Source organism: Agelaius phoeniceus, chromosome 12, assembly GCF_051311805.1.
Source record: "Agelaius phoeniceus isolate bAgePho1 chromosome 12, bAgePho1.hap1, whole genome shotgun sequence".
In the NCBI taxonomy this organism is placed as follows: domain Eukaryota; kingdom Metazoa; phylum Chordata; class Aves; order Passeriformes; family Icteridae; genus Agelaius; species Agelaius phoeniceus.
This window is the reverse complement of record NC_135276.1, coordinates 6,101,364-6,129,149: the sequence shown is the minus strand read 5'-3', so window position 1 is coordinate 6,129,149 and position 27,786 is coordinate 6,101,364. Positions and strand designations below refer to the sequence as shown.

The 27,786-nt window shown below is 40.2% G+C and overlaps 1 protein-coding gene across 1 annotated transcript in view; it reads right to left on the bottom strand.

The window, feature by feature from the left end:
• The window catches only part of ADAMTS18 (ADAM metallopeptidase with thrombospondin type 1 motif 18), a 77,641-nt gene that overhangs the window by 11,438 nt on the left and 38,417 nt on the right, over nucleotides 1-27,786 (bottom strand). Inside the window, exons 10-18 of the mRNA XM_054640593.2 lie at nucleotides 26,972-27,125; nucleotides 25,848-25,943; nucleotides 24,637-24,785; nucleotides 19,050-19,222; nucleotides 17,045-17,175; nucleotides 16,781-16,904; nucleotides 15,465-15,709; nucleotides 4,661-4,802; nucleotides 3,329-3,455 (exon numbers count right to left, since the gene is read on the bottom strand). Of these exons, the coding sequence (XP_054496568.1) occupies nucleotides 3,329-3,455; nucleotides 4,661-4,802; nucleotides 15,465-15,709; nucleotides 16,781-16,904; nucleotides 17,045-17,175; nucleotides 19,050-19,222; nucleotides 24,637-24,785; nucleotides 25,848-25,943; nucleotides 26,972-27,125 (1,341 nt within the window). The remainder of the gene's footprint in view (nucleotides 1-3,328; nucleotides 3,456-4,660; nucleotides 4,803-15,464; nucleotides 15,710-16,780; nucleotides 16,905-17,044; nucleotides 17,176-19,049; nucleotides 19,223-24,636; nucleotides 24,786-25,847; nucleotides 25,944-26,971; nucleotides 27,126-27,786) is intronic.

Genomic DNA, 27,786 nt, shown 5'->3' with positions numbered 1-27,786 from the left:
ACTATTTCTATTCTTGAAGCTCTGAGGGTCCCCAGGCGTTGTGGGACACTTTGCAAACATGCAACCAAGTGTCTTTGTCCTTGAAGGCTTCCAATGAAGGACCATAATCACAGCCAGATACGAGAACAGAAGTGAAAAAGCAGAAGAAATTATGAATGACTAAATAATTACTTACTGAGAACTCTTATTCAAAGACCCAGCACTGAAATTAAACTAAAGATTTTTAAACAGTTTGACAAATTTTTAGTAATTTATGTCATGGAAAAGGTTCTCTTCTCACATCTGACCACTTGGCCGATCCTGCTTCCACAGTTTCTCACAGCATCAATCCTGTGACCACAGGAATAGCTGCTTACATAAAGCTTTAGTGACAAGAAATCTTTCTTCATCCTGTGTGAAAGATGCACAGGGTCCCATTTGCCTGTCTATTCACAGCTGCTTGAAAACAAAGCTAATTTTAATTGTAAAAAATTTATAAAAAGCCAATTTTTGAAAAATGTCTTTGGGAATAGAAGAAATCCCAGCTCTCAGTATCTAGCAACTTCAGAAACTGCCAAAAGTAGTGAGAAATGTAAAAGGCACTAATTTAAGGACAAAGAAATATTAATGTGAAAAGTCAGTCATTATGTAATTCCAGAACATGTCAGAAGTTTCCTTTTTGTCTGATTTATAAATATTTGGACCATTCAACTACAGACTTCTGAAAAAAGAGTTTTAATCCATTTTACAACTTCTAATTAGTTTGCCTTGATGTTTCTGACAATGGCCATTGGTGGAGTGACCAAAAGTGTTCATTTTAAGAGTTTATTCACCATAACTGCCCAGAAAGTTCCCCTCTTCACAGAGCAGAGGGCAGTAAACCTACTTTAATGTCCTCTAGTACACTTCCATTTTCCAAGATTATCTGGGCTCTGATCCAAGAGTATCTTTCATTAGTTCAAATAACTAAATAATTATGACCAGATTTGGCAGCTCTGAAATCCAGCAACAGCAGTGTGCAGTGCTGGTGCCTGTCTGTGTGGGACAGTAGTTTGGGCCCTCTCAGACTAATCAGCCTTTGTTCTTATGCAGCAATTATTCCTCACTGGCCTTTGCAAGTCTGGAGCCTCTTTTATGTCCCCAAACTGACACACTTGTATCTCATCTGTCACCTCCTTCCCCTGCCTGTTCTGCCTGGTGTATTTGGGTTTGCTTTATTTGCTGGCTGTTAAACATTCTTTTGTTTCCTCCATGGTATTTATTAATCCTTTTTTTATTTTTTTTTTCTGTTGGCAGTCTTGGGTTTATGGGAAATATTACATGCTGTGAGTTTCTGGGCAGATTCCTCAGCAGAGATATCCTGGCACAGTTTCACTCAGCTGAATGGCAACCTGTTAATTTAAGGCATGGTCCTACATGTAGATCCTCCATGCATTAATCTATCCTAAGGATTTTAAGAATAATTAATTAGTGAGTTGAACTATTTTTCCCTAGAAGTCCTTGGGGCTTTTACATGGTTTTTGGGTTTTTTTGTATTCCTTTTATGGTTTGACTCATTAATTTTATTTTAAAGTAGTAAATCATAGAATAGCTGTGATTTCAGTACAAAAACATTGCACTGTGTGTCAAAACGAATATTCAGCATTTTCATGGTAAATATATATCAGAGGATGTTCAAAATATGTAAGGATCTCAGGTAATCAGAAACAGAAATTTTGTGTGTGGTCAATAAAGGTAAATCTGATTTGGGTGGGGCTTTATAGCATAATGATGCCACATCAAAACAAAGGTAAGCAGAAAGAGCTTAGACAGACTCCTGCAGACAATACAGTTCTGTGTTCATTGGATAAAAATAGTCCTGGCAGAAGATAAGTTGCACATGAAAACATTGTGTTTGGCTACAAAGTTTACTTAAAATTGGTATTGAGAAAATCATGTGGCTAAACGCAATCGAAAGGAACTGCTGAAGCAGTAACATGGGGCTCTCATGTCACAAGGTATCATTATTTAAACCTTATCTCTATCCTTTTGTGGTCATAGTGTGTAATTTGGCATTTGGGTTTGGTGTACTCTGCTGTACTCTTTAAATTTGCAGGAAATTCCAAACTATTACTGAATTATTTTTCAGTATGTTCAACATATTGCAAAGTATGGATTTTTAAGTAAAACCAAAGTCACTGCAGAACATATTCATCTTTTTGCTTTGACCCACCATGCTCTCCTAGACTGGGAGGGATGAGGAATGCTTCCTATTAAACATCATAAAATGGAATATTTTATGAACTATGGGAGCAGGCTTAGCCAACTGCTTTTACTGTTGCTTTTATCACCCCAGAGTAAAACCAGCAGATGACGCCAGGTCTGGACCCTTCCTCCACTTCTTCTGCTTCAATGTGCCTTCAAGTGTATTTACTTCCCACTGAGACTGAAACACTCTTAATTTTTTCAACATATTCCTTTAGAAAATCTCCTGTTTTAGAGGCTGAAATGTCCAATCCAACATAATACAGCTCTTCTGATCTTTAATATAAAATTAAAATAATGCTGAGGTTGCAAATTCAGGAATCCAAAAGAGAAATAACCAGTGGAAGAAAGATGGCCACAGTGTCCTTTAATCTATCCATTTTTATCCTAAGCCACATAATACTGTGTTTAATTATATAAGCACAGAACTTTTTTTTTTTTCAAAGGACCCCTACTTCAGCTACTATAAATCAGTGTTAACTCCCTTGGTTTTTAAATTGATTTAGACCAGCTGGGTTCTAAGTGCTTATCTATATGTCAATGTCTCCCTTTGCATCTTGCCTTTCTTACATCTTTTAGAAAATAAGATTGCTCACAAAGGTAACGCCTTCATAGATATTTTTGTGGGCACCAGAAGCTTTGCTGACAGCTCATTTGGTTCAGATAGTCCTCTTTGTGGCATCACAATCCTCTGTGGGACATTTTGTCCAAAAAATCACTAATTACACTGCACAAGACTCTTTTAGCCTAATCTAATATGTGGAATGTGAGTCATGGGGCCGAGCTTCCACACAGGGAGTAGCACTTTACTCAGGAAATGGGCTTAGTGATTCAAGATGAGGAAAGGTGGCAGAAGGAGCCCCTGAGAAAGCTGGATTTGCCCTGTGTCACCCCAGCACAGGGACAGAGCCCTCAGGAGCCTTTGCTTTAGGCACCAGACCCAAAACCCCTCTGGGAGCCTTGGGCAGAGCATCCCCAACAATTCCTGGTTCCCAGAGCACCAGGGGTTCATGCAGCAGGCAAACAATTCCCCCTGAGAGGATTCCCTTCATGGCACAACCAGGGACAGGCATAGGCAGCAGGCACAAAACCCCAGAGAACTCACTAGGCTGGGCAGGGGTTTGTGTTGCACAGCTTGGTTTCAGTCAAAGGCTTTGTCCTTGGGCCACAAAAGGAGGCGTTGACTCGTGCACGATGATCTTCCAAACAAATTGCTTTTGCTGTAATGTGTCCTGTGGAAGTGTCAGGAAAGAAAACACTGTAATAAACATGTATTTGAAATGTAAGAGAAAAAAGTAGTAGGGAACAATTTTAACTAAACAATCTAAACTCATCCTTGCTACAAATCCGCTGACTTGAACTAAATAAAATATGGGTTTAAGTGGCGACATGTTTTTAGCATTGATTTCCCTCTCTGTAGCACAGATACTACTGAAGTCAGATAAATATTTTAGCTATAAACAAGAGATTTGAAGACTGTTCCCCCAGCAAAAATTAGTAATTATTCAAGTCCTAATTCCCTGCAGACACTAACAGTGCTTGCTTAGAGCCCTCTTCACACACTTGGAAACTGCAAATAAACACTCAGTAAATAATAAATTAACATTCTTTTTACAGTGAATCTCTACAGACTCCAGAGTTCTGCAGGTACCTGTACCTTAGACTCAGTCAAGTGTCAGCAGCAGGACAATTACAGAAATGCCTTAAGTGATTTTACAGATTTATCTTTTAACTGAGATCTATCATTCACCTCACACATGGTTCATTGGGCACAGTGAATCAAATTTGGAAACAAGGCTGTTTTCATCATTTTTATATCCATGCTGCAGCCTTTTAAGGAGAAGGAAGAAAATACAGCTGTCATATATTATGGCTACAGGGCTCCTGGTGGATCTTTCTTCCATAAACCATTTACTGAGATGCTGTGAAGTTCTGACACTGCACCAGCACGTTATTCCTGAATTTCACCTGAACTTTTTTGCCAATACAGGAGCATTTCCTTCAGTGCCCAGTTGTATCCTTTGGTATTACAGACTTCCCACATGCCAGCTTTTTGCTTTCATAACATCCCAGATATACTTTCACTGACAAAACATGCAGGATTTATAAAAAGAAATAGGTGTCTGTGCAAAAAAAGAGGAAATCAAAGTGCATAATTAATTTCCACATTACTTCAACAGAGAAGATATGACATGCATATGAGTTGACCTAAACAAAAAGGACTGACTCACTGGCATGACTATTTTTTACTCTAAAGGCCATACCAAGTTATTTCCTCTGTGTTCTAAGTTATCAGATGAAAAAAATAAGGACCAGGTGTTCAGTGTAAACCCCTGTATGTATCAATATATATTTGCAAAATCAAAGGCAGCTGAAAAGCTTTGAGATGCTTAAAAAAATGAGAAAGAAGAGGCTTGGCAATGGGAAAGTCACCTACCACCACCACAGGTCGCTGAGCACTCAGACTGCACTGTCACCCAGGAGTAGCTGTGCTTCCTGACAGATGTCTTGTTTTCAATGCTGCTTTTGGCAAGGGTATATTCCCAAGAAATTCCAGGGTTTTTGCCTTGTAACAGGATCTGTAGAGGGATATTTGGGGGTTGTTTTTTTTTTTAAAAAAAAGGTGGGGAGGAGGTAAAAGAAGGGATTCTGTCAGTCTGAAGGAAGATGAACTAAACGAGATGCACACAAAATATACAGACATAAAGCATGCTTGTGAGAGGATTTTCAGGAGACCCAAAGGAAAGACCATCAAAGCAATTCCTAAACAGCAAATCATTGCCTGGAAAAGCACCTGCAGGTCTGAAAGAGAGGGTGCAGAAACAGAATCCCCTCCTGACAATCAGGGGCGCCTGACTGGGTCAGAGCAGCAGCACTGCCTCCAGCAGAGGTGGGACACCACCCCCAGAACATCACCCTTGAGCAGGGCTGGACTCTGCCTGGGGCACTGCAGGACATGGGTTTGGCATCTGGGCATGGGAGGCATCTCCTCTCTTCAGTAGGCAAAGCCCTGGCTGATCCTTCCAGCTGTGGGTGAGGGTCCCTGGTGACACAGAGTCCCCAGGCAGACAAAGAAGAGTTGCATTATTGCAAAACCCAGGCCTTTCTCAGTTACACAGCTTTAAATCATAACATACATAGTTCAACCAACAATCATACACCATGATGTGAACACCTAATGGTTATATAACTTGTTTTTCTACGCCTCATTCAGCTGAGTCACTTTCCCACAGTCCTTTCCTACTTAGCTGGCCTGAGCCATGGTTTACAAGGCCTTCTCTTTTATCCCTTTATTTTATCCCTAGATGCAACACCCAGCAAGGAGGAAGCCTTTGCCCACCAAGCAGGACTCAGATGCTTTCCTGGCAGAAGCTTGAGCAAAGCAGCATCTGTGGGGCTGGAGGTTGCTTCCTCAGTTTTTGGGGCTAAGGGTATGAAACACAAGTCTCTTTCTTGTAAAAAAACTCTTTCTATGCAGACTGGTGATAAATTTTGTTTTTAAGACCCTCAGCTGGAATTTTTCTCATGGTGATTGAAGCTGATAAAGTTTCAGTGCAGGAGAGAACCTGTCCTTGGGTGTCTACAGAGCAAAAAAGGATTGGAAAAATCCTGTTTTCCAATAGTGAATATTTTATTCACTATTTCAGCATAATGTGTTGGAAAATTTATAGAAAGTGTGATTACTGACTATAATAACAATCTCTGTCATCTAACTCAGGGAGCCCAGCTCTCAAGGGTGTACTATTTTAGTGGTGAATTATATTGCAGTTTTCATTCACTGTATTAATTTCAAGATTGAATTATAATCACTGCAAGATGCACGAACAACTGACACATACCTAAATTTGGGGAGAAATTTCTACTTAACAAAATTTATTTTAGAAACTTTTGGCAGCAAAGTGCATTCATATCCACACTTAGTAGAAACAGTGTGGGAGTTTACAGTTACAGAGCTCTAATGACTTTTAACTCTTCACCAATATGGATCCTGTCACAGTAACATAAAGAGCAGGTGCAGTTAACCTCAGTTCCTAAATTTGCTTTTTCATAAGCATTAGCATTCCAAGTACAATTCAAGTCTATGTTTAATAATTGCCATTCAAAATATTAATAACTTATCAGTGAAGTTTACATAATACCTGACCTGAGAACTTAAGCAATCCATATAAGTACAACTCATCTCTGTAGAGACTGGTTTCATAAAATAGCAACAAACTTGCATTTATGTTAAGACTGAGAAATCTAATAACATTTGGAAATGTAGCCAAGAGTTTTAAGGTGTTCTGCAAATGTACCTATTGGAACACAGAAATTGCCCATGACAGTGAAAATTCAGACCAAATTTACATGACCTGCAGCTCAATAATGTTGAACACATGAAGGATCTGGACTGCACAGTGTTTACTTTTCTAGAAGAAAGAAAAAATGAATGCTATAATTTCTATTCTTAGTAGCCAAAGATTTTATTTCAGTCAAGGAACCTCAATAATGATCCAAACTGAGAAAACAGCAATTAGGGCTGCAAAAGGCAAACACTTCCAAGTGAATTGAAGAGTATGTGCCTTCTCCTGGGAGGATTCATATTAGAAACTCCTTCAAGCACAGGTAAATCCAGTATTTCATGTGAATTTTTCAGCCATCCAAGCTTAATTCATGAGCACCTTAAAATAACGGTGAGGTTATGGAAGAAATAGATATAAGAGTGATCACTGACCTCTCTTTTGAATGAAAATTCTTGGTAGAAATAGGATTACCAGATCTGCTTTAGGGATGAGTTATAGATGCAAATATATATCACAGCTATTTTACAAGAACAGGATTAAAATGAAATACTCTGGAATGAGGAAACATGAGAACTGAGACTGCTGTGCAACTCCTCTCTGCCCTGCACAGATGCACCCCTGACCTCAGGATCTCTTTCTGGCACCCCAGGACACCTCCACAGGGCCCAGCACATGGGGCTCACGAAGGAGCAGCTCACAAAGCCTCTGTATTTCACTCCAGGCTCCTTCCCCAGGGTGTGCTTCTGCACCCCAGCTGCTCTACTCTATTCAAACCATTCCCAGTGTCACTTTTTTGGGGACTTTTCTTTTCCCCTTGGTTATTCATCATTATCTGATGTAAATGTGATAAGATTTAGCAGCCCCTTCAGATGAAGGGGCACATCTCTTCTGAAAAATACTATAGGACGTATAATGTTTGACCGAGTTTTCATCAGGAACACAAAACTATTGCAGAGCTGCAATTTTGCCAAAGTAACGTTTTTATTTTCACAAATCTATCAGACTGCTGACAGCAAAAAGTCCAGCTGTTCAAACAGCTGCTCTAGAGTTTGAATATTGAACTCCAAGTCCACTGGTGTTACAGATAAAACAGGTTGCAACAATGTGCTCACTCCTCTCAAGGACAAATTGAGACAAATATCTGAAGCATAAAGCTTCAGAACATGTGCTTCAGAAAAATATGCAGTGTGTTAACTGTAGTAAGAACTGAGCCCTCTAACACTATTCTTCATTTAAAACAATGCCTTCCTTGCTTCTTCTTACAGGCCAGACCTCAAAATATTTTAATTTACATTTACTCATCCTCCAAGTCTAAGGTATTAGCACAGATCTCGGCATCTTAGGCAGCCAGAAACACTTTCTCCCATTTCAGTGGGTGCTCTGTGTTCCTTCAAGAGCAGAGGCTGAAATTCTGTCTGGCCTTTTAATAAGTTCTGTCAAAGGAGGAGGAGGTTTTGTCCATACCACAAAACCTCGTGTAAGGGTTAGTCCTCATCTCATTTGACTCTGACAACTGTCATAAAACTGTGCTGTGCCAGTGGCCAAAAAGCAGCAAAGTTTAAAACTTTTCTAATAAAAATATCTTGAAGTATTAGACTGAACATTTGTCTTCTGAAAGTGCTCTTTGTGACACTGGAGGCAAGGAACAGATGGAATGCATTCTGAACACATAGTTCAGAGCAGGAAAGGGGGAGGATGAGAAGGTAAGAGTGGCAGTTTTACTCCTGTTAGAGCAATACTCTGCTGGTGCTTTAGCAGAGTGAAGGGGATGGTCTGGGACAAGTGGGAACAAGCCCCATGAGAATCCTTCCCTTCAGAGAGCAGGCAATGGTGCAAGGAGCTCACAGCTGGGTGGGTGCCTGGGGGGCAAATCCTTCACACCAGGCAAGCTGGGCCATACACATTTTAAAACCTTGGGCCACAGCCCCTCCTTGCACGCTGGGAAGTTGCCACAATTCTAACAGGAGGCAGGAGAAGGGAACTTCCTCTCCATTTCCTGGCCAGAAGCCGAAGCCAGAGCCCCTTCCCACCCAGCAGGCAACAAGAGGGAATGTTTACCAAGCAGGAGCAGCATCACTGTCTCTCCTCCTGAATCATCCCAGCCATGCAGAAAAAGGGCAAAATCAAACTATGAAGCAGTACTGGAGACAAAAATATTGCAGGGCACAAAAAACATATGAAGTCCCTGGTGCTCAGCTGAAAAATAGTAGATGGTGTATAATGTCTGACTGAGTTTTCATCAGGAATGCAATACTATTGCAAAGTTGCAATTTTGCCAAAGTAACGAGCATATAAAAAGTTTTCTATCGTATTTTCAAACATTCATTATAAAGCCCCTTCTTAACAACCCAATAACTGAAGTCTGCATATTCAGCCAAGTTATCAGACCTACAAATTTGGAAAGACCTCCAGCGCTAGTCTACTTAACTGGACCCATTCCAGCATCTTTTCAGCCAACTGGCATTTGCTCCCAAATTTACAGCTGGCAAACAACCTCCTTAAACATTTCCAGTTCCTCAACAGAACTGTTTAATGTCTACCTTTAACACACCAACCACCTGACTTCAGACACAGCACTCAGCAGCTCTGACCGCAGGGCGCAGAGTTATAAAATTTACAGCTTCTTGAGCTGGAAAACCACAGCTCTGTGGCTGGAATCTGCTGGATCTATTCCGAAGGAAAGGAGCTGTGCCTTTAGCTTACGGCACAAAATGTTAAAACAATGGATAAATTGAACTCTCCTGAGAAAAGAACCTTTTCCTTTTGCTGCTAATTTTGAATAAATTCTCTACATTAGCTGTGCATCTGCTCCTTTGTTTGAGATTTTTTTTTTCTCACGGCCATCCTAAGTTTCCAATATAATATTCTATTTTGCAGGTCAGATTTTTAAAGAGTCTACTAACATTGCTTTGCTATGATTGACTTGGCGCTTTCCAGTAGTTTTTTATTGTAAGATGTGCATATGAAGTTACTTGCAGCACACTGAATTAAGAGAGATTAATTGATACAAGCAAAGTTCCTATTCCTTCCACGATGTTTTGTTCCATGTATAGGAAAGAATATTAATGCCTGGCTTGTAGCATGCTGAAAAAATCTCTCTTATCTCTATGGAGGACTAACAGACATTTACAAGTCACTTACAGAGAGAAGCTGAGCACAGAGGAAAATAATGCAGGTAAAAAGAACTATTTTCATCTGCATGTGCCCAGTTCACAAAATGGGCAAGAGCCCAAACTCTGAATCCCAGCATCCACAGTGTCTTTGATCTGCATCCTCAAGCTGCACCTACATTGCAAACATTATCTACACTTCCTGGCTCATTCCCATGCTTTGGAGACCTTGGATAATGTCTTTAGGGGGATGTACCAGCCTGCAGGGAGGGCAGACAGAGAAGTCTCTGTGAGGACACGTGCCTGGCTGTGCTCTGCTTGCCACCTGCAGCTCTCATCCACTGGGGATCTACATGGTGTTTAATAAATATTGTAACATCCAATATCCTAAGCCACATTCTGATTTCTCTGTTCAATCAGGGTTAATTCCATGGATTTATATGAATTTATTCTGGTACATTTAAGCATGCAGCATATGGTTCTAGTGGAAAAGTGTTTAAAACAAGTATTAAAACTACTCTGTTGTCCTCAATGGGCAGTTATTGGATGGGATCCTTGACAGTGGCAGAACCAGGGCTTCAAAGGAAAGTGAGACAACACCTGTTTGGAAAGCAGTAAAGGAAGAATTACCCACTGGGTACTTAAGCCAAACCTTAAAACAAAAGGGGTTTTATCTCTTCAGTACTTCTAAAATAACTTTAAACACAGTCCTAACTAAAAGCTTATGACAAACTACTGTTTTTCAAGTCCACGAAGGTCATTAAAAGGAAAAAAAAAGAAAAGACATATCCTTGAAAGGGTCCTATATGATCTCATTTCTACTTCAGCTGTTTCAAATTTATCTTCCATTGTTATTATGCTCCATTTTTTCACTGTTCACATGCTAAATGTACAACCTTCAGGGATGCTGTCCAGCTAATCTCTCCTCACTACAGGAGAACCCTTTTATCCATTGTATTGAGTCAACATCTGTATCTTATAAGTACATCTTAGGTCCCTTTAGCCTACTTTCTCTTCAGGGGAAATCAGTACAAATTTATCATCTAGTAGCTAATAATAAATGTAATCCTTTATAACTGCAACTTGGCTTTCTCCCAGTGGCAGCTACATCATCAGCAAAGCCATTCCACCTGGCCTCCCTTCTCCTGTTTTCCCCTATTGATAAAGAGGAAGTGATTTACTGGATTTAATTAGATGTATTCCTGCCTTGAAGCTCCATTCACCTTCTCTTCCTGTGGATGTCTGCCTCTTTACAAAGCATCCTTTCCATCTGTTACTTATTGATGTTAAAATAAACTCTCTTTATTTCACAAAGATGTCACAATTTCTTGATTTAATGTTTCACCAAGTTTGAGGTAAATTTCACGGAGCATTCTCATCCTGTCTCATCCTGGAAAACTTTGCTTTCTCCAATTGTATTTTACTTCTCAAACCAGTCAATTCTTCCTTCATCTGCTTATTGACAGAATGGAACACAAAAATTACAAAACTCTCATGTTTTTAAATTAGTTCCTCAATCCCTGGCCATGCAGCCTTTTTCATGCCCACATAAAGTTTTGTTCTCTTGCGCCCTTTCAGAATCTTTCTCAGCATTGGAGTGAGTTGTGGAGGGTGACTGAATATTTCACCAAATGAGTGTCCCCAGTGAGCCCCACAGGTGACAGAGCCCTGTGGGAACTCTCCTTCTCCAAAGGATTTTCAGCAGCTGGTGGTGCCCACTGGCAGCCCTTGTTTGCAAAGCTAGATAATTAATGATAAATATACTGACTGTTTCTCCTCAAGTTAAATATCTTTCTGTTAATATAACAACATTGAAAAGGTCTTTAAACAGGAAGAACTGACCTTGGATTACTGAGGGCTAAATAACAGATAAATGAGCTGAAGGTATTCAGCTACATTAAAAAAAAATTAAAAAGGTTTCTGTTTAAGATGAGGCAAATATGCTACGAAAACTATATTTTAAATAGCTGGTATAAATTTCTAGGTTAGCATCTACCATATTTCTATCCCTCTGACCACTGACCATTATTTCATGTGATCTAAATTGGGCCATTTCAGTGACTGTCTTCTAAATCTATGAGTATTTTTTGTTTCAGCTTTTACTGGCTTTTGAAAACCCATAACCACAAAAAATATCAGTAATGTTAACTTCAGAAGGACACTGATACACGAATTCTGAAGGACATCAGTTTACTGGGTTTTCCTTTCCCTCTCTCTGTGAAATCAATTCCTGAACAATCCAGAAGGGATCCTGATGAATCCTAAAGCCTCATCATGCATTCACCCTCCCAGCAGTTGTGCTCAGGAAATACTAGCCATGCATATTAATTCCACATTCATCTCACAATGTTCTCCTCTTCAGAAAATATCTGGCCACTACAGTTTGTACTTTTTCTCCCACAACCCAGTTAAATTACAGAGTCACTATTCTTTGTCGTTTTTAGTATGATTCATTCCCATAATTACATATCTATATTATATAGAAGTATAGATATGGAGGGGAGGGTTTGGTGAAATTCTAGGGTAAATAAGAAGAGCACTCTATATCTTTTTGTGGTCTCTCACCCCTTTTTGAATAGTGTTGAGGACGGCAATGTCTGATGAAATGAAACGTGCTCAGCCGAACTATAGAAAAGCCTGACAGAAAAGCAGATGCATAGGAACACAGTGTACAATAAAATATAAATACACCACATCTCATAGAACTGCAAGGCTGAACTTGTGGTGTGCAAGGCAATGGGAAATTTAAAGATTCTTTTTTTCTTATTTGCATCTCCCTCTGCTCTCTCAAGACATGCTTCAGTTGTCTCTTTCCAGAAAATATTTTGGAGGATGACTGCATTTCAAAGGAAGTGATTGCCTTGAGCACAGACTTGCCAGACCTGTCTGGTCCCATCCTCTCCTGGGAATGTTGCTCAGAGGACGTGCACAGCCTGAGCTTCCTGGATACCTGCAGCCTGCTTTGCATGCAGAAACAAAGGCAAAAACCTGGACCACTTCAGCCACCACACAAATCTCTACCAAAATTTTAACTGCAGAATGAAATGGGCACGAGCTGTGTTAATCTGGCATTCAGTCATAGGTGGATGGCAATAAATACAGCTGCAAAACCTTCCTTTTATTTTCAGCCCACCTGAATAATAAAAGCTCCTGTATTATACATACAATTTATCCATGTCCTCAATACCTGCAGTGCACCATTTTACTAGGGCTCACACTGAATTATTTTGGAAGAAAAACAACAGCCCTAATCTAGGAAAAAAGTATTAAATATCATTTGAATACAGCCTAATTTAAAAAAAAATTAAAATCTAAAGATTACAGGAAGAAGTTGAAGTCCAAACCCTGGAAAACCTTATCTTACATAAAGCTAATTTAGTTGAATAAAAAATTGCAGCAGGACAGTTTTGTGTGCTTCTTTGAAAATAATAGGTGAGATAAAAATGAAAACAAAGCTAAACTGTAGTATGCTTAAACATCCCCTTTTTTCAGCCTACTATCAGTTTCTGGTATTTAGAGCTGAAGCAGGATTTGTTTCACTATTATGGCTGCAAGCAGACATTCAGCAATCTTGTTTCTCAAAACATATTTCTTCAGTTTTCTGTCATTTTTGCTTCTTAGAGTTACTGGTAAGTTATAAATAATGTGGATCTCTGAACAGAAAATTCTGCTTTTTTTTTTTTTTCCAAAATTGAGCTTGCTGAATTTTCCTAAATTATTAAATGGGGAAAAAACATTTTAAATCCAGTTCATAGATGTGTGTAATTGGGGAACACATAACATTTTTAGTTATTAGAATCCCCAGCTACCAATGCCAGTGGTGTAGGTATTTCAATAAAAATAAAAGGGAAGTTAAATAAGCTCTGAAAGGAGCAACAGCCTCCAGTTAAATGTTACATCTTAATAAAACTGTTTAGCATAATTTGAAAGGATGAAAATAGAAGTGTTATTTGGCATTAATTTCTTTTCTTTAATCTTTATTCTGCAAAGTATGTGCCTGATATGCAGCCAAGTCTTCCTGCAGGCGATTTATTATTCATACTTCAGCTCTATAATAATAATAATAGAGCTCAAATCTACTTTGGGTTATGACAAATAAGATTCCTGGGAGTTCAGCTTAACATTTCACAGTATTTGTAAGTGTGGTGGTTTTGGTGTAAGGCAGATGGTTTGCAGGGAGGGAAGCATGTCTGGAGCTTTGGAGACCAAACTGATTGGACTAAAGGAAGATCCCTATGAACACACACACCCAAAATGAAAATTCCTCAATGAAGAAAAATGTTGCAAAAGCCATTGTGAATTCTGATGGCAATTTGTGGAGAGACAAACCCTTAGCCCATGTCAAACTGCCTGTTCTAAAACCTGTGCTCCCTCTACAGAGGTCTAACATGCCCGCCCATGCTCCAGGGCCTTCAGTAGTTCCAAGGACACATTTCAGTCCATTACTCAGCCAGCAGGAAGAGCAGCAAAGCTCTTCAGTATTCTAAACACACACTCCTCTGGACACTCGTGAAAGCTTTAAAAATCCTTGAAGAATATACTTCATGTCCCAGTCTGTGCTTGCTCTTTCTTGGTTTAACAGGCCCAAGCTGGGCGAGGGAGCAGATCCCAGAGCCTGGGATATGGGATGGGGGCAAGGACAGAGGATGCTGCCATGGCCAGGGGGCACAGCACAGCCTGGGATATGGGATGGGGGCAAGGACAGAGGATGCTGCCATGGCCAGGGGGCACAGCAAATCCTGGGATATGGGATGGGGGCAAGTACAGCAGGATGCTGCCATGGCCAGGGGGCACAGCACAGCCTGGGATATGGGATGGGGGCAAGGACAGCAGGATGCTGCCATGGCCAGGGGGCACAGCACAGCCTGGGATATGGGATGGGGGCAAGGACAGCAGGATGCTGCCATGGCCAGGGGGCACAGCACCCAGGGGTGCATGCATGTTCCAGAGTGCTGCTGGAATGTGTGGGAAGGAACTGAATCTCTGCTGGGGAGGGATCCTTCCTTCCCTGTGAGAAGGGAAGGATCACCTGATTCACCAAAACAGATCCAACAGCTGAGTTACAGAGACAAAGAGCTGCTAGAGCTGAAAAGGGCAAACTAATGGAGCTAACAGGAAGCAAAGCCCTGGATGATTCAGACAGAAATGGCCCCTCATATATTCTGATGCATTTTAGAAGAAAATCTAACTAAGCAACCTAATGCAGAAAGAGGTTTTTCTCAGAACAGCAGTAGCAAAGGCCAATTTTAAAATTTTAAGACTTGAACTAACCATGTAAGTACCAAGTTTCCTTTCTGCTTACAATAGTTTCAACACAGGACATCTGGCAAACAAAGCAGGTTTGTGAGATAAACAGATATAATAGAATAACTGAACCTACAGAAATTCATTCTGCAGGAACCTGTGTGTGGTATTTTGACTGCATTCTAAGGTGGATGTGAAAATGGCTCCACTCACCTGCAGTTTCAGAAGCATTATTTGAACCTGTAACCATTGAGCATTGACATACTGGTACCTTTAATTTTTACATTATTGGATTTTACTGCATGACATGTATGGGAGGCATTCATAATCTCCATCACCACCATGCAACTCAGACATTATGCTATAGGGTGTTTTATGCACCTTCCTTTTCACTGAATTTGTGACAGTTTAGGAAACCTCAGACCTCGGTAAAGCAGTGAAAGGCCTTTCAATCCAGCATGATTGACCACTCAATTAAGTCTGAATGCTATCATGACTCAACACTATTCTCTAATCTCTCTGAGAGCCCCAGTGCAGAGCTGAAGCTGTCGTCACCAATTCTGCAATGGACATCAGGGCAAGAACAAACAGAAGCCAGGCTTACTTCAAAGACCAGCGTCTCATTAGTGGGTCCTGCCGCGAAGAGACTCTCGGGCTGGTTGAAGGAGCGTTGGTAATCAAAAACTGTCCCGGCAAAAGGGAACTTCCCCGGCCAGTCGATGGTCCAGTCTCCTGTCAGGTAGTACCTGCTGGCCAGGCTGCGCACGGCCAGGTAGCTGGGGGAGACGTGCAGCTCCTGCAGCTGGATGCTGCGCGCGCCCGCCGGCACCGTCACCACCGCGTAATAGTCTGTGAGGAGAGCAGGCAGTACGAGTTGGCAGCTGGCACACACTGAGCTGGCTCATCTCCCCGAGCCCCTTTCAAAATCAGCACACTTCAGAAGATGCACAGCTCTTCTGACCCACCAACCATTTTCACCAGGAAAAAGCAGTTCTGATTTTAACATCCCCCTCCTCACCCCACCCCATGCAGCCTGTAACCAGAGGAACTCTGAGGTATTTCAATTCCTGAAATTTTTCCTTGTGATTAAAGGCAAGAAAAAGCAAGTTCACCTCAGAAAAATTCAGAACACACTAATGGTGGCCCCAGTGTAGCTTTTGCTGTCATTCCCTGCAGTAGTTGAAGGTACTTCTGCCAAGCACAAGGGCTGTGAGGTGAGGTGAGGTGCACTGGGATGCAGATCTTCACAAAGCCCTGGATACCAGAGGATCTCCCTGCTGCCAGCCAGGGCTCCATTACTACATCCTGGACAATTTCCTGGCCTATATTACTGCAGTAAGGACATGTCTTGTGACCAACAGCAAAGAGATGCTCAAAATACCCTGTGCATACTGAAATCTTATCTGAGTTTTATGCCTGAAAAACTGCAGTGGTGAGATGATTTCCCAAGAAGCCTGTGACATTGACTAAGGAAAAGTCCACCTCCCAGTGCCTGGAGCTTCCACTGAAACAGCTTCCAGACTACTTAATTTGAAAATGGACATGGAAATACTGTCATGTTTGGCATTATGCTATGTATTACTTTGTATGTGTTCCACAGTCCCATCCCAGTCAGAGTTGCTGACAGCTATTTTTTCACTTGCCTGCATCCTAAAATCTCTTTTCAGAGGAAATTCACATGTGTAAAGGGAAAATGTGGCTTAAGAAACAAGAGAATTGTTTAACTGACCAAGACTTATGCTCAGAGCCTTCTTGTTACCAAGAAACAGGAGAAATGTGAACTCTCCTCTCACTTTCCCTGTGATTTTCTGCTCACATCTGGACCCTCAGCCACTGCCTGAATGAGTAAGGAGTCGTATATATTGCATGGGGACACAGCAGAGCACTGAGTTGATGGTCATGGGGAACAGTTTTCCTTACCATTAGCTTTGTGCTGGGTCAAGTATTGGCCTTTAAAGAACTTGCACGTTGAATTATCTCCTTTACAAACTCCGCAAGCATCCAACACAGCTTTGGAACCAAGTCCATGATCACACCCTACTTGCTGCAACCAAAAGGCACAAGTGAAGGACTCAGACAAAAGGGAATTTGAAGAAACAGCTGCATTTTCCCTAAAGGGGTCAATTGCCCACTAATAAAAAAAAGATAGACATTAGGATTGTAAGGAACTTAATTTTATCTTACTTCACATATTCCATCAATACAAACATCATAGTTATTTGGAGAACACAGAGTTCCATCCTTCACTTTGCTGGACATTGCAAAGAAAAAGTCAAAGTCTTCAGCTGTGCAATACAATTTACATCTGTCTTGCTCTGGGGAGAAAACAAACAAACAAACACAAGGAAGCATTAGCACACCTGCACTGTTAAAGAGATAAAAAGCATCTTGACTGTTGTTTCTTCCTGTATTCTAGAAGATAAGCTACAAGGATGAACTGTGCATGATGACAACTTAGGACACCAGAATGTAGCTAAATAGAAATATAGCTAAATAAAGTACTTTATATTATGCTTTTTTAAAAGCACATGTGAGTTTGCTTGTCCACACAAAGAATTAAGAATTCAAACTCAATGTAAAAGCATTGCCTTAGCCCTGCTGCTGCACCCTGCTTTCAGTTCCACTGCCTCACAGGATCAAATTTCACTTTTATTAAGATAAATGGGAGACTGCAATAATTTTATCTGAAGTTTATTTAAAATTTGGGAGAGAGATAACATGGCACAAATGACCAATTCAGCTGAAAGCTAGAACTGCAGCCAGACTTCCCCCTAACAAAAGTATTTTTCCTCCAACAAATCCCAACCATTGTCAAATTTGTCCTCACACATGGGTAGTGTGTTATGCTTATAAAGGGCTGATGCAAAACCAGTCATGAAATTATAAATATTATCACAACTGCTGAAAAGCAGAGCTTTAATACAAATTGAAGTGCAACAAATAAAACAGTTTTTAAGAACATGAAATTGGATTCAAAAGAAAATCCTTTTATTTTTAAATCAGTAGCTGGATTTCCAGTATTCCCTTCTACAGAGGCAAAGAATCTGTGGCAATTTTGAAAACCAGATCATGTTTCCAGGACGATAAATGCAGATCTTGGAGGAGCTTTTACAAAGCAGCTGAGAGGAACGATGGGCATTGTTAACTTCAGAATCACTTGGGGACATCTTGCTTTTGACAATTATGCCCCTTGTCCCTAATTTTAGGACTTTTTTACTAAACACTAAACTTTTTTACTTCTCCCTTTAAAGCCAATGTAGGCCACCTTAATTTCTATTAAACAAGATGTATTTTTTGTCCCTTATTATACAACATCCACTGCTACATGCTGTGAAACGTCTTTCCTCTGTTCACTGGCCTGTTAGGATATTTTAAATACCCGCGAAAATGACCACAAAAACTTTTGAAGAAAATATAATCATGCTATGAATGATTGTGCATGTATACATTTAATTATATACATTATCATCAAAAGCAAATTTGTTTCATGTGCTGAACAAAGCAGATATGATGTGAGAAAATTCAGACACTTTTATTCAAGTAGTGCTTTCAAACTGGAGAAAATATTTGTTTTAGCTGATAAAAGTGAATACTGATTCAAAATATTTGCAAAATTAAGATGCATAAAGTAAAAATAAACTCGCTTGTGCAAAATAACAGAAATAGTTATTGAGACCTGAACTTGATAAAGATCTCTTAGTAAAAAATGACTTTTAAAAATGTATGCCGGTACATTGTTTGCATTTCCCCTTCTCATGGGACCATACCAGCAGAAAAGTCAAAAGGTTGATTCACTGTTACATTTTGAAATCTGAGAACATTCCAAAAGAAGGAAGATTCTGGTAGTGTTATTGTGGAAGCTTACATTTCCCATGCTGGAAGTTCCATGGAAATTGTTTTGCTTGGGTTTCAGACTAAGCAATATGGAATATAAAATGAGAGAGAGAGGGGCGGCAGCAGCCAGGGAGTCACGGTGAGGACAAGGACTCCAATTCCCAGCCCAAATCAATCCTGCATGTCCCTGCAGGCAGGATCCCACAGCAGCCTGGCTCCAGCTCTGCCAGACAGCAAACACATCTGAGCCAGCCCCAGGAGCCTGGGTCTGCTCTCAGGGGGTGATGCTCACCCAGAGCCCAGGAGGGAATGGGCGCTCAGAGCTCCCTGTCCCTGAGAGCAGGGCCACTCTCACCTTCCACTTTGGTGTAGGGCTTCCACTTGTAGAACCAGCCCCGGAAGGGTTTGCTGTTGTACTCTGCACACTGCAGGGCTCGGAAGTCCAGGCTGCCTGCTGGGCAAGGCTGCTTATTGCAAAGCTGGTACACACGGCCGGAGCCCTGGCAGAACTTCCCCCCGTACTGCGGCCTGCAGGGGAAAGAGAAAAGGGTGATTCTGCAAAGCCTCCCTTTTGTGTGATTGGCATGTTACACGTGTGTGAGCATACAGGGAACAGGAGAGGACATTCTGCCCTGGGAGAGCAGTATTCTTATATGGGCCATTAATTTTCATGGTTCCTAAAACCAAGCAAAGCAGTTGACATGAATTATCTACTTGGATCACTGCAGACTCAGCAAAGATGCAACCATCTAGAGGTGAGTCATGTTTGCACTAATTTAAATTTATAGGGCTATTTGGTACTGGCCGGGTTCAACCTTCTTATACAGCTATTTTTACTCTGCTGTAACCAAGGAATGAACATGTGCAAAGAATTACCTATCACAATTAGAGTTAATAAAGGATAACATAACACTGATCAAACAAAAAGAGAATGAATGACTACATTTGCTTTTTCATTTATTTTGTAAATCATTTTGAAAAAATGTGCTTTTAAATAGTCAGAGGAAGCAGGGACTGTGCATAGTTGTCCTGCTTTAGGAAAGTGCCGGAATTCTGAGGTAATTTTAAACATGTCACATCCACTTCAGCAAACCTCACCTGGGCATTTCCCTTCATCTTGTCCAGAATGGAAAGGGCCTATTCTATTCCTTTGCTCATACCTCAAATTATCAGAATATTATTTTTTAAACCATTTGCTCTGTGCACAGATATTGTTAAACAATGTAAAATGCAAGAGTTGCTCTTTTGAACTTAGCAATTCACTGATGTCATTTGGGCAGTTTCACAATGCTCAGATACACATCTGCAAGCACTGAGCCAAGTCTTCAAAATAACAAATTCTAAGAACCCTTTGTTGTATTATACATGTCTGGCATCAAGTGAAAAGAAATGTACCAATGCTATGCTTGCACTTATTTATATAATGACTTTTTTAAAAATTTGGGAACTTATATACTTGAAGGACAAGATATAAACTTTGAGTGGACAGCTTTGCCCATATTATACACACAGTAAGGAAAAAACTCAGAATAATATAAAACATACTGAATAACAGTAATATATAAACTAAAAGCAAAAATTTAAAATTCTGAGAGTATGGAATGTGCAATTGAAAAATATTGTTTGTTGAGATCCCTAAACACTATGCTGTAATTATTCCCCACATCCAAGGATCACATGCAACTCCTGACTTGCTCATGCCTGGAGTAGCAGGGAGACAGCTCTGTGCAACATGGAGGAGAAAATCCAGGTGCTTCTGTTTGCTGTGGTATCAGCTTTAACTCTCATTTGTCTAACCCTCTAACCAAGCTGGGACTTGCCTTTTTTATGTTTTACTTACACAATATCAGCCTTTTCCAGAATTCTGGGCTGCAAAACAGTCTTTCAGAGAAAGAGATGGAAACCCACCTGTTACAGTGTTTAAAACTGTGTTAATTCACCAGTGCTGTGGAAAAAACCACAACAACTTCCACTGACTTTTCCTGAGGTCACCTGCCATCTACACTGATACTGGATATGATGGTGAAGGTCTTAAAGTCAAATTTTCTGTCCTAGTTGGTGGCAATCCAGCCTGTGAAGGGCAGGGAGGATATGGAACATCAGTGAAATCAGGGAGTGTTTGTGTTGACTTTGTGCAATTGGTGAGAGCTTTGAGTTAGGGCAGCCAAACTGTTGGGTGCTGACTCAATTCCCTACAGACTTTCTTTACAGCTTCAGCACATGGAGGATCTTTGACCTCCTTCAACCCCAGAGAACAAATCTGCTTTAGTGTAAGGAAAAGAAGCAACTTCCTTCCAAGTAAACGCCACCAAATAAGCAATATAATAGAATTATTTATGGCTAGATCGTGATTTCCAGCCACACTCTTGCATTTAAGGATAGGACAAAATTCCTCCAAACTAAGAAAGCTCTGAAAGAGGTATTCTGTTTCCCAGCTCCATTACAGCATTTTAATATTACAGTACATTCCCATTACTGAAACTGTTGGCTTGAGAGTGATGGAAACTTCTCCACCTTCATTTTTACCAACAAGATGTCAGTAGGAGTTAAGTAATTCACAGGAAAAGAGATGGAGATCTCCAAATACATATTCCTGTGGAAATACTATTATCCACACTGAGAAAATCATGCTTTTCTTCAGGATGTTTGTAACACCAGCAGGTTTTGGGACTGGAAGCTGTTGGTGTATCCACACTTACAGTGGAATACCCTGCACAAAGGACATTCCAGTATTTCTGTGGTGGTACAATTCCCCCAGTACAGATACAGCCTGAAGCTTTCACCCCTCTGTGACCCCCTCCAGAACTGACATAAACAGGGTGATCTGCACGAGGTCTGGCTGAGGATAATTGGAAAAGGGAGAAATTTGGTGAGAAAGGCCAACAAGAAAAAGTCTCCAAATACAGATTTGGAAAAGGAGTCTGAGTGCAAAATGGTAAGTACTCCACTCCATATAAGACTCAAATATTAAAATGCTACAAGAGTAGCTTAAATTAATTCTAGAGTAACCTTTTAAGGGTAGAGTTCCTAAACCATGGCATTAACTGAAACACAACACAGAGTGAGAAATCCTGAAATTCATGTGATCAATGAAAGTATTTCATACAATACCAAATGAATTAAGACTCTGAAATTCCAGACTCCTAATTTTCACTTTTTGTAATAATTTAATTTCATGTAAGAACCCTTCTGCTCATCTTGTGCCAATATTATGATAGTATTACAAAGCTTTATTATTCTGCATGAATCTGAAAGGTCTACAATGACTTTCACAGTATTTGTTTTTTAGAAGTATTTTAAATGGCATCATTAATTTGCATCAGTTTGCATCTCACATTTTCTGTAATCACTGTTACAGATGTTATATACAGAAAGTTTTAAAAAGTGTGTTCAAGCAGTTTTGGTCCAGTCTTTTGACTGCACACACGCCTACAACTCCATTCTGCTCTGCTGAACAATGCACTATTGTGAGGTGTAGGATGCAGTCCCACAGATATGATTCAGGTACTAATTTAAATCTCTCAGGCACTCTTCGGGTTCTTTCCCAGCCAAACTATTAAATTATGCAATCAATTTCTATCTTGGAAAAGTACCTCAACTGTAAAGTGCTGTGGTGTATGAAAACCAGATCCATGAAATTACACTGTGACAATTTACAAGAACATAATGATTTTAGCAAATCTGCCCAGCTCTGTGGACTGCAGGTGATCCCCATGGGTGTTTTTCAGTGAGAATTTGTGCACAGCTCCAGTGGGAGTTCCAAAGCCATACCCAGAGCTGCTTGGGTGTGGTCACAAGGGCTGCCTGAAAATTGGCAGGAGGATGGGAATTGAATTGTTTGGATATTATTTGCAAGAGGAGGATTTCACAAACTCACACAGGTAACAAGATTTTCACACACAGCAATCTCATGCTGTATTCCTCACTTGCCCTTAAATTTCTGGTAATGGGTCACCTCTAAATCACCAGAAACAGATATTTTCCTCAATGTTCATAAGGTGTCAATTATTGTGATTTCATTTTAGAGTCCAGTCAGTTCTTCACAGATCCACACCCTTGTTCTAATCTAATTTTCAGAAATGTTGTTCTTTGTCATTTTCAAAATTTTGCTATCCAAAATCATCTATCAAGCTTTGGAACAAAACAAACATCAGCTCCTACACAAATCGGAATTAGGAAAAGTGACATAAATATATAACATATAAAATAACATACATATATGTATCAAAATATATAAACATCTGAAACACGTCTCAGAAATTCAGAAAGAAAGGAATCATTATTCTGAATTTTTAGAGGTTAACAATGAACAGGGACTAGTCCTTAAATCATTCTGTGTGGCCTTGAAAATAGATGATATTATTTTTCTTTTGATTACACATTCATACAGAATGCTGTGATGTCAAATACATCTACCTGGACATTTGTGCTCTGTTGTGTGGCTTATTTATACTCCTGTCATTCCATCAGTGTAATAATTCTCTCTCTGGGAGAGAATTATACCATTTTCTCTTTGCCCTAACTGGACTACCCCTAAGACAATGGAATTAAATCTAGTGAAAACATGATCCAGCTCTGGTACCAAGTATGACTTGGTGACATCAATTCTTACTTCACTAGAACAGACAGTTCACTCTGAAGGAAAGTTCTAAATGCTACAGCAGATGACAACTTCATGTTGAAGAGATTCTGCTTGATGGTCCCAGAAATCTTTATCAATCACACTATGCACCAAACTGAACCATTTCCACTACTGGACATTCTTCTGTCACACAAGGAGAGCAAGGAGGAGTTTATGCATAAATGCAGAGAACAATGTGCAGCCATACCCATTCAGCAAGAAAAGCAGGGACCAAAGCAGGAAAACCAAAATATACACATATGGCCTCTGAGACCCTGCATTCTTGTGCTAAACTGCTTAACAAAGGAAAATATCCAAGTAATTTTATTTATGAAAATGAGCTGAGAAACAGCAAAAAAGGTTGACAAAACACTCTGCTACGGATCTGCAAAAATTGGCTGGACTGAGGGTAATAAAGACTATTTTAACTAACTCACATTCTCCTATAACATAGTATATGAAGCATGGATATTATACTGCAGCACTGTATGGTAGAAGAGAGGCTTCTTTACAGCCTCATATAAACTGTGTCATATTTTCTCTGTTTTTTATTACTGCAGTTTAAATGCTGCTTTTACTGTGTGCAATGAGGAATACATGTGTCTATGCCTGCTGAATTTGTGTATGAAATAAAACAGGGAAATCCTTCTTTTCTTGTAAGCTGCAGTGAGTTGAGTACTTGGGAAAGATGCTGGTCAGCTAACTCTTTTAATCTACTTTGAAATGCTTATTATAATGAATAGTATTTACAGAGATAAGATATTAATTAGAGGCAAATGAAAAAATGTGTCATGAGCTAGCACACAATTCCAGGGTTCAGCAACTTTCATTTGACTCATGAAATATAAAAGAATGCAAAGAACATGCAAAGACAGACATGCAAAGACATCTGTCCTTATCATCCTGGATAATATGATCTCAGTAGAAGTCTTAATAGCTTTTAAGATCTTTTTCTCCTGCTTGTAGGCTGTTAGGGGTAAAAAATGTCTGTGTGGTGCTTCCTTAAATGTCAAATTTAAAAGTGTAAAATGTAAAAATGTCTGTACAGTGCTTCCTTACTTCTGCAGGTATTTGATAAACTGCAGCATCCCAAAATAAATGAAGCAAGTTGGGCTGGAGATGTTGAGGAACTGCAGCAGTCTGCAGCCAGGCTCTGCTTTCTGGTGTCAGGGCACAGAAGTGTCTTCCACCCATGGGCTGCTCGTACAGGACACGGGCGAAAGCCTTACAAACATTTCCCTGCAGAAATGGACCCTGCTTGTTTTCTGCCCTAGGAACATGAATGGAGAACAAACACTACCTTTCCATATCTGTGTCTTACTTTGGGTTATTGCAGTGTCTCTCCTGATAGGTGACCCCCCCTCCGCAGGTGCGAGTGCACTCGGACCACTGGGACCAGGCAGACCACTGGCCATGGACAGGCTTGGGCCCGTGCTCCCCGTACTGCACACACTGTCCTCTGCGGCACCACTGCAAGACAGGCACACAAAACACAGTCAGCACCACCTGGGACATGCACAAAAGGAAAAAAAACACCCAACATTTAAAAGCTCCAGTGCTTGATTCGAATGCAGTCACCACTGAACTCAAAGAACGGCACGCAGCAGGACAAGGACTCTGCAGTGGGACATTGATCCATACAGTGGCACACATAACTAATGTTCTAATATTTGTCCAAGTTTTGAGCTGAAAATCCCTAGGGTAGCAAATTTTCAAAACTGTTCTCTTGAAGAGTGCTTTTTGGCCTTACTCTTCCCCCAAAAATCCATGTTACTTTATGATCCTGAGCTGCAGAGCCTCAACACTTCCCGTGGAATTTACACACAGCCTCCCAGAATTCTGCTAACATGTCTCCCTTTCATGATTCAATTTGGAAATATTGTACAAAGAGAAAAAGCAAAATAGAATATTTGTCAGTAACTTCAAAATCAAAACAATGTTCTGCTGGAAGAAATTTTTCAGGTAAAGAAAATATTTTGCTTTATCTATATCTATAGATATATAGATAAATATCTATAACTATAGATAAGAATAAATTAGAAAGTTCAACTCAAATAAATGCAAAAAAAATGAGGGTAAATACAAACAAATAAGATGAGTGGAGGTTTAAATTAGGAGGTTTGACTCTAACAAATAAGCTCTTTTAGTGGTGATCTCTGATGAAAATATGGTCTTAGTCTGTACAGCAAACAGTATCGCTTAAGGTATGCTCATATCAGAGTGGAATTGGAAACATTGATCTAACTCCTGTTATAATTCATGTATTTTCTTACTGATTTATATTTGCCAGAAAATATCTGATCCCACAGCTCCTTGGGAGAGGCACCAGGCCCTGCCATCAGCCAGGTACCGCTGGGAGGCCACATCCTGAGTATGCATCACAGTGGAATCATTTACAAAGCAATCTCAAAGTCTAGGATGGCAAATCTGGAGGGATATGGCTAAAACTGGTTTTGATGGGACCTTGTATTTGACCAAACACAGTCTAAACTCAAGTTAGGATGACAATATTTTATTTATAAAACAACTTACCATACTTATACCACAAGCTGTTCCTTCTGCTGCGGGCATGAACTTTGTCTCACACCTGTGACCCACTTTGTGACACCAAAGGGATTTGCAGATATCCTGAAAAGGAAACAGTACTCACTGCTGTGCTCATAATTTCCATTATTTCCTGGTATTTTAAAAGAGTAACCAATGAAACATGCTTTTGCTACCTTAAAAGACATATAAATAAACTTTTCTGAATGTGGAAAAGCCTGGGTTAAAGTTTCCTAGCACAGATGTACCCTATATATTGCCTTCTTGTTTATGCACCATTTCACTATATATTTCTTAAAATTATATTGAGTGTGAGATTATAATAGAATACAAACAGTGTTAAAAAGTTCATGGCTAAAATTTCATCGTGTCTGCAGGGACTATAACACTGTGAAGAGACAAGATTTTTCTAAACCACAGAAGATATCTGGAAAGGCAGTCTGTGCACAGTGCTGTTCACTCCCTCTTCCTTGTCTATTAGCTGTGGAAGAAACACAGCTGCCACCCCTTGAATAATGTAGTTAGTATGTAATAAATCAAAATACTCCAGGATAATAACAGGAGTAAAAGAAATTACCATACCTTTTTTTCAGAATGAGCACTCCAGCTTATTTTAAAAAATGCCCTCTCTGAAGAGACCAGTAAGGAATGTAACAGTCATTAAAACAATAGGTTAATCTAAATTAATCATTCATCATGAAGTCAAGAGTATAAGTTACATTTCATTGCTCTAAAATAACCCCATAGATCTCTCCCAGACTTTTTGCTGTCATAAAAGTAAAACACAAGAAACTGAGTCCTTCTTACCCCACACAAGCTTTGATCAAAACTCAACTGCCTGCTAATTTCCCTTAGCACAGCAGGCAAGGGTTCATGGCTCATGTGGATTCAAGTGCCCCCCTTATGACTCCTGGAAGGAACACATTTCCTTCTGAAACTCCCCTGGGGCTGGGATATTCCTCAAAAGAGGCCAGTACCTTCAAAGCAAATTGCCAAGACAGATAAGGCAGAGAAATAGCCCAGGCCTCAGAAGAGCCCTGTACTTGTACTTTTTCAGTGTACTGCAGTTCTCTCATGCCATTGTAACTTCCCAAAAGTGCATGGATAGGTACCTTTACAAAGCTGAGGTTGCATAGTTTTGCTTTCATTCCAAATTGCCATTTGCACTGGGTATCAGCATCATAGATCTGCCCTGGCAGTTTGTCAGGGTATTTATACTGTCCTGTTTGCTTAGGTTCATCAATCAGGCAGGCAGCTTGAGCTGTACTATAATGAGAAGGTAAATTAATCATGACTATGATCTTGACATCAAAATATTTTAATTTGCTACAGACCAGCACAAATACATAATATGGTATACAGTACCTTTAACTAGTTTTAGAGGTATGCCCTGAAACAAGAATATCTAAGTGCAGGAGCCAAAAGTTCTTGACATCTTGTTGGTAGCCTGACCTGCAAAGTTTTAAGGAAGCAGGAATTTCCAGGCTTTGGGACTGACAACAAGAAAGAATGATGCCAAATTCCTTGTCTCCCTGTATTCTTGGATAACCAAGAGCAAGCTGCCCTCCTCTGCCTCTTTCCCATCAGTGGATTCCCCCAGTGAGGAGCCAGCAGAAGCAGCAGGCACAGTGTCCCATTGCAGAGCACAGCTCCCAGCTCCACCTCGTCCCCTTCCTCTCTGCCTGGCAGCCCCTGTGTACAGAAGGTCACTCCATGCTGGATTTGCCTCCCAGGTGTCAGTCTCTGGGACCATATGGCAGGATGGAGGGCTTTTAAGCTTGCAATTTGCTTCTATACAAAAAATATATTCCATCACTGCAGCATGAAAAAAACCCCAGAACTCCATTACCTTTTCTGGCTGCAAGTCAAAGATATTGACTGGGAATTCAAGGACCAGATCCACATAACTACTGAGGTGCCTGCTTCT